Source organism: Teleopsis dalmanni, chromosome 1, assembly GCF_002237135.1.
Source record: "Teleopsis dalmanni isolate 2A chromosome 1, ASM223713v2, whole genome shotgun sequence".
NCBI classification, from domain to species: domain Eukaryota; kingdom Metazoa; phylum Arthropoda; class Insecta; order Diptera; family Diopsidae; genus Teleopsis; species Teleopsis dalmanni.
Genome location: NC_051846.1, coordinates 196,508,945 through 196,516,578, shown reverse-complemented (window position 1 = coordinate 196,516,578; position 7,634 = coordinate 196,508,945). Strand labels below are relative to the sequence as shown.

The 7,634-nt window shown below is 26.3% G+C and overlaps 1 protein-coding gene across 1 annotated transcript; it reads left to right on the top strand.

The window, feature by feature from the left end:
• The first annotated feature begins 419 nt into the window (after positions 1-419).
• Positions 420-5,316, top strand: LOC119667015. The gene is made up of 2 exons (XM_038076295.1): positions 420-770; positions 4,793-5,316. The coding sequence occupies exons 1-2, from the start codon at positions 758-760 to the stop codon at positions 5,314-5,316; spliced, it is 537 nt and encodes a 178-aa protein (XP_037932223.1). The 5' UTR covers positions 420-757.
• The last annotated feature ends 2,318 nt before the right edge of the window (positions 5,317-7,634 follow it).

The following is a 7,634-nucleotide window of genomic DNA, read 5'->3' as shown; positions in this document are numbered from 1 at the left end:
GTTTATGTGCGAGGGTAGCCGCTCCGACATTGGCACACTGATCAATTCAAAGCGTGCTGGGTACAAGAGTGAAATGTTTTTATTAACAAAATAAAAATTTTAATAACGTATGCCACAGACACTTGAAAACACTCAGAAAGCAAACTGAAATCGAAACGATTTTAGTTACAAGATAACAACGAACGCGAACGCATTTTTTTCCCATGCTCTCTTCAGAGTTCTTTTATAAGTAAAGTCTCAGCTGACGCCATCCGTATAAACGCCACATTACGGTTCTAGCGCAACACGGTACCATCTGTTGCTATTAAATTAAAAATTGTTTTATATGCAATATAATCGAATAAAAATAAAATTGTTTTAATATATATAAAAAATTTATAAATTCGGAATTTTTTCTGTTTATATTTCAATTTTTGGATTAATTGAATTTAATTTTAGTATTTTAAACGAAAACTGCGCGACGTTCCTATTTTACCGCTATGACGTACTCTTGCAATCCGGTTTCCGTTGTTGCAAGCAGACCGCGTTCTATGCTGACACTGTGACCCCCAAAATGTACTCTTCTTTATATCGTACTACTCGAACTATAAAAGTACGATAATTTGGAAACTTATAAAGAAAATGTTTTGGCTTTTTATGAAATAATTAATGAGATCAAGTTTTTCTAAACAAAATCTTCAAGTTGGATTTCTTGAAGACATAAACTACGCTATATTTTGGATATCACAACTTTTACATTCTTCTACCTTTCACCGAAATGTATTCTGCTGGTAATTAAAAAAATAGCTAATTTATTCAAAATGAAATAAAAGCACGTTTCTGTTTCTGTTTCTTTTCATTATATTTTAATTTCATTAAACTTTGTTAACGAAAATTTCTTCAAGTTTTTGTGCTATTTTTGTTTAGTAATGCAAATTTTAAAGTAATTTATATTGTATAATGAAAGACCGGTTATAATGTAGAATATAATATAGAAAATAAATTTTTCAAACCTTAATGATTTATTAACGTAATATCTCAATTATTTGAAACATGTCTCTAATATCTCTTTTAATTGTTTTCTAATCAATTTTTTAAATATTTAAATATTGCATAAACAAGTTTTATATAAAAACTTTTAAGATTTTTTATCAGTACTGTACATTATGAACGGTCCTTATTATTTGCACAGTAATAATATTTGAATTTCGGATTGCTTTTTCCATTTGTATTTTTAAAATGTCTTTAAATTTATATTAACATATTCACATAATTTTCCAAATAATTTTATAAAATATAATACTTATTTTCTTTAATGTATATATGTATAAATTGTATGTGTGTATATGTGTTGTTATTATATATAATTTTCTTTATTTAACTATTGCTATATAATATATTGCACACATTTCCATATATGAGCACTTGTTACCTCATTTTTAGAAATCAGCATCATCATTATCATTAAATATTACTATCATCGTTATCATCATCATCATCATCAACATCATCATCATCATCAAATGCTTTAAAATATCATTGCATTCAACGTATGGAAACAATATGCGCGACATTGTCTCTTGTCAAGTGGAATTAAAATGCGAGCTTTAAATATACGTAGCCCATTTATGGCAATTCAAATGCCTAATTTATGCCCTGTTATAAGGTAACTTATACAGATTTATTATTTTTTTTATTTGTTAAAATTATATAATATATAGTAGGTTTTGATTATAAAAAAAACTATGGCTATTATGATAATGCCTTTATAGAACATATGCAAATTCTAGTTGGATAATAAACTAGTTGGATAAAAAATTTCTTTTAAATTTAGCATTATATATTTTTATTATACCTATAGAAAACTCTACAAATATGTTTAAAAATAAATTTGCGAAATAGTTCTTCCTCCCAAAGTTTTTTAATTATTTTTGATGTCTATACCTAACACATATTTTTAAAAATTTTAAACGAAAAGTATGTACTGATTACTGCTATCTTTTAGTTTATTCATTAGTCATTATCATTTAGACAAATTCAATCATCGATACAATGTTATTTCCAAAAGTTTTATTACTTTGAACTGTTACTTTTCTATACTTTTCAATGTGTCATTTTATGTATAGAATCAACCATAGTCGCAGTGCTCCGCTCCATTAGGAGCTGGTACCCCGTTTATTCTTATTCCTATCAATGAATCAGTGAAATATTTGTACTTAATAATGTCTACATTGGGGGTTGTACAATGCCCAATCCCCTTCTTAGATTTACGAAGAATATAAAAATGTGGACTCTAAAGAGAATTTTTAACTAAATGAAAATGGTGAACCACCTTTGCTACCTTTCTATATCTAACATAGTAGAATTTTGAAAACTACAAAATTAAAAATAATTTTCGTGATATTTCTATTTATTTTTAACTGTTGCACAATAATTCTTATTATCGTAGTGCTTGCTTCTACGTTAATATTTCCAATTGATAATTCATGGAAGTTCATTTTCGTATTTGAAATATCAATTGATCCATCAACAGGTAGCCAACGAAAAAAATCTAGAATTATTAAATGAAACACGAAAGGATCATCAATCAATCAATCAATATTTTTTGTGTACATTGTAAGCTACCCATATGCTAGCTCTAGACACAATCCTCTATATATTTGATCCTCTATCAACGTCTACCTTAATTTTATGAATTTCAAAGTCAGTCCGTTAAGTACAATACCAATAAACTAGCATTAGATCTCATCTCTTATATACTTTTCGTGACCTTTAATTTCTGTTTATATAAAGTTAAATATTTCTATATAATTTCAGTTTGATTCGAAACGTTTCTCTTGAAGCGGTAATTTTAGCATCCGTAACAGAGAAAAGTTTGATAAAAGTGTGGTTTTTGCGATTAATACTATGTTTTAGTAATCATATTCGTTGAGTATATTTTTTTAAAACTCATACACAACGTTTAATTTAAGCTAACGATAAAATTTAAATAATTATGATTCGTCACAGATCGCAAAGTAATAAGTAAAGTGCTACAAGCTTACACAAAACAAAATAATGATGGTATCTTTTGTGTGAATATATGTATCGGAGTAAACGAATATAAGTTACGGATACTTTTTATATTAACTGCATAATATCGAAGTCGATAGGGTAATAAACCAATGTTTAGTATATCTGAGTCAGCTTACGAAATTAAACAACAACTCCACCATAATTTGTATCTGAAAATCCCCACGTTATCACCAATTAAAGCAATTCATCGTAGGGTAGGGCAATTTAAATTCGAGAAAGTGTTTTCAACTACTATACTTTGCTATAATGCTTCACCTATTTTCGTTTCATAGCAGTAATGATTTTTCGTTTCTTAGCAGAATTTGACAAATTTTAATTATCGTTATACTAAAAAAAAATTAAGTCTAGATTTTATAAGTTGTATCCTTTCAGATCAGATGAGCTTTCTATAATTCTTGAACGGATATTGAATGCAATTATTTGCTAAATCAAATCAGCCCAAACATTTAGGTTAACTATGTAAAATATGTGAGGTAGCTATATAGGTTCCACTAAATTGTGTGGAGTTGTTTGGCACCGCTTGATAACCATATTGCTTTTGCGTATTGTGATAGTTTAATGCTATCTAATTGTTAAAGTATGCGATATACAACTGCCTTGCATTGAACAACCTTTCCTTAAGATATTGGTTATTTAGTCCAAAACTCTCTGTTATGTCTTGTGGATTTTATAATTAGTGTTATATATATTGAATGTATTTTGCTCTGTTCATATATGAGTTCTTTGTGATAAAACCGGGTTGATGTTGAAGAGACATATATTACTATAACAGTTAACTATAACTTATTAGTTCTTATTTGACTTCTTAGAAGTACCAATATTTAGCCGTAATCTGAGTGGGTTACTCCAAGTATCTATATCCTTTTGACCCATGAATCTGGCACAAATATTAGCGTACTTTATTGGTTGTAAACCTTAATTTGTATATTTTAAATATTTTCATTTTATTTTTCAAATTTGAAGGTAATAAAAAACTCAAAAGTTTATAAATGAATATTCTAACAAATTTAAATATATATTTAATTTATATATGTTTATATAAATCATAGTAGTATGTAGTAAATATTTATAATATATAATATAATCTTTTAGTTCCTATATTGTTTTCGAATTATATATTATAATTTACTTAAATATAATTTACTATACACAATACTTAAGTTTCAATTTAAATATAAATTTCTCGATGGGAAATATATAAATGGAAATGTCGCAACGCTTCGTTACCTTAAATGTAGTATAAGTTTGTGGAATAATTTAGAAACTAAGCAAACACCGCAGTTTTTACATATAGAACTGTTTTATATACAATTTAACCTGGGAGTTTTGGAAAAGCTTTGGTAATTTTGTTATCATTGTTATTGTTTTTGCAGCACATTTTTATTTTAGATATGATATAAAAATTCGTTGGATAAGTGAGCTACTATTTCAAAAGTGAGCTACAATGATAAACTTATCACTAACAGGTGGTCGTTCATTGGTATTTTTTGTTTTCATTGGTGTACATAGTTCTTTATATATACTAAATACATATATGTCAATTTGAACTCGTAAAAGCACTCATGCATGAAAACATTTCAAAACAAAAAAGAATCTAAATAATTTTTGTCTCACTGGTTTTTTTCTTATTCAATGTTTTTAAGGCAATGCACCAATGCTTAATAATTTTTATTTTTTCAGCTCAACATACAATTAAAACAATTTACTAATACAATTTTACAATTTTATTTTTTAACAGTCCGTACATACGACTACGATTATCCTGAATCTGAAATGGATGATCGTGAGAGTCTCTATTTTGATACTATATCATTGGCGGATTCGGAGGCAGCAGCAGCTGCAGCTGCACATCGTAAATCACTATCACAATCGCGTAACACAATCTATCATTCTGCTGTGGATTTAATAAGTGAAGATACTCCTTCGAAACGGGGTAGCTTACGTTTGGAAAATGGTAGAGGTACCACTGCCAGATCAACATGGAGTAGTCCAAATTATCGTCATTCATCTGCATTAGAACATTACAATAATGGTTTCGGTAATAGTACTGCTGCAGCTGCTGGCGATTATACTGATGCTGCTATTGCTGCACAAATTTTGGCATTACAAAATGGACGCGGTGTGATTGGTAGTACACCACACATGGCTACCGATGAGGTCTCTAGACGTCTAATACAAAATAGCACAAATACTAGTAAAGATAAGAAATTGCCAATTACGTACTCCCAGTGGAAATTTAGGGTAAAATTACTGAGAGTTTAATTTTCTTTTAAAAATTATTTTTTTTCATTAAGTTTTCTTAACTTTTCTTAACTTAATCTCTTTTTTCTAAATGCTTTTTTTCTAAAGCACAATATTTAAATTTTGAGCACTGTTATTTGCTTAATACGATTTTCTTCGCTTTTTTAAATCCATTACATCATATAATGAATTGACTCTATTTATTAATATTGTTAATATATAATAACTTAGAACCTAAAAAATCCATATATTTTCTTCAATGTAAAATATAGAAAGGATAAAAAACCTTTTCCGTTAATGAATTGTTTTTTTTATATCTCAATGTTAAGACTTTATATATATGATTTGCAATTTTTATAATATTTCAATTATTATCTCTAATACAATTGAATATTGCCATTGCAATAAATTTCTATTTTCGATTCGTGTATGACAAAGAGATATTACAGGGAGTATTGGAGATATAAATATATCTCCAGAAAATATATATAAATTTAAAAGCATTTAGCTTTATATAGTTTAATAATAATTTAATCATACTACAGTATACATATAGGGATCATAGCTAAAGCTCAGTATATACTCTCATAAATAGGACTATTCAAGTTTTCCTCACTTACTTTAATATACATAAATTTCTTGAAGGATATCTATCTTATACCTATGATATAAGGATCATAGTTAAAGCTCAGTATACTCTCTCATAAATAGGACTATTGAATTTTTCTTCACTTACTTTCAGATACATAAACTCCTTGAAGGATATCTAAATTGTGTCAATTCTTTTTGTGATTACTTTGTGATTATGTACAGTAAATTGAATTTATTAAAAATGTTAAAAATTAACAAAACTATTACAAATCAAATTTAGCAGATTATTTAGGGTTTAATTAAAAAAAAGGGTTTAATTTAATTTATAAATTTTCACATATGGAGAGTTCAACAAAAATAAAACAATATTTTAAAATTGAAAAGATGAAACAAATTCTTCTAATAAATCTTCCTTATAAAATCGATGATAAGCATATCATATCAATATCATATACAATATACATATAATGTATATATATCATATATATCAATATGCAAAATTTATTTAAACTATTTGTTTTTATTAGGAAGAAGTGTTTCTAAATATTCTTCAATACATTACTATATGTATCTTATTCGTTATCTTCAACTTTTTATAGTATTTCGTGCTATATAGACAAATTTGTTATTATTCACTTTCTAAAACGTTTGTTATACTTAAATCGTCAAGTCTTATCGATTCTAAATCATGTCATATATATCATCAAATTTTTAAATTATTTCGTAATATAATTTATTAATTTATTACAATATATTTTATATTATATGTAAATATATTTTGTATTCTTAACCGCTTGCGGGAACGGGTAATGGCAATTTTTTGTATATAATTAAGTTGCATATAATATACATTTTATATACATATATAAAAAATTTAATTTTAGAATTATTATTAATGCTTGTTTAGTATGCCTTACTTTTAAAAATACTTTACATAATTATTATTAATTAATAATACTATATCTGTGTGCTTGAAATTTTTTTAAAAAATTTCATTTTTTATATATTTCATATGTTATGTCTAAATGTTATATTTGTTTACATATGTCGTCCTATATAATCAGTATTCAGTATTATCAGTATTATTTAAAATTGAAAACCTTAAACCTAAATTATAAAGGAATTTAGATACATTTGTATTAGCTAAAGTTGCATTGATATGTGGCAGACGTGTTCCTGCTGCCAATTGGTTTATGCTATTCTAAGTTTATAATGTTTTATAAGCGGTTTAAAAGTGGATATAGAGATTCCTGTCCCTACTTTAGTTGTATTTTCAAAATAAGTAATGTCGTGCCTGACTAACTCATGGGGCTTACAATTTCCCACAATCTTAATGTAACTCTAAGGCCTTATTAGATTCAAATTCTTTGTTTTAGTTAAGTCATTGCAAAATAACAATAACTTCCAATAAATTTATATGCCAATAAATGTTCAACAATTAATATCTTATGAATGCATTGATGAAAGCTTAAATGTAAGTCATTGAAATGCTTTGATCTAAAACAATATATTGTGTTGCAGTTATATTTAAATTTTTATTTTTAATTATAGATAATAATAGATTTTTGAATACGTAATTTGAACAAAATATAGTGACAAATAGAAGAACCTGTAGTTCAACTTTCTATTTATATGACAGCTATATTCAAATTTTTGTCATAATCAAATTTTTGCCATTTGATATAATTGTTTATTAAACAATAATCAAAATTTTAAAATGTTAAAAAAACAAATATTTTTTAAAAGAA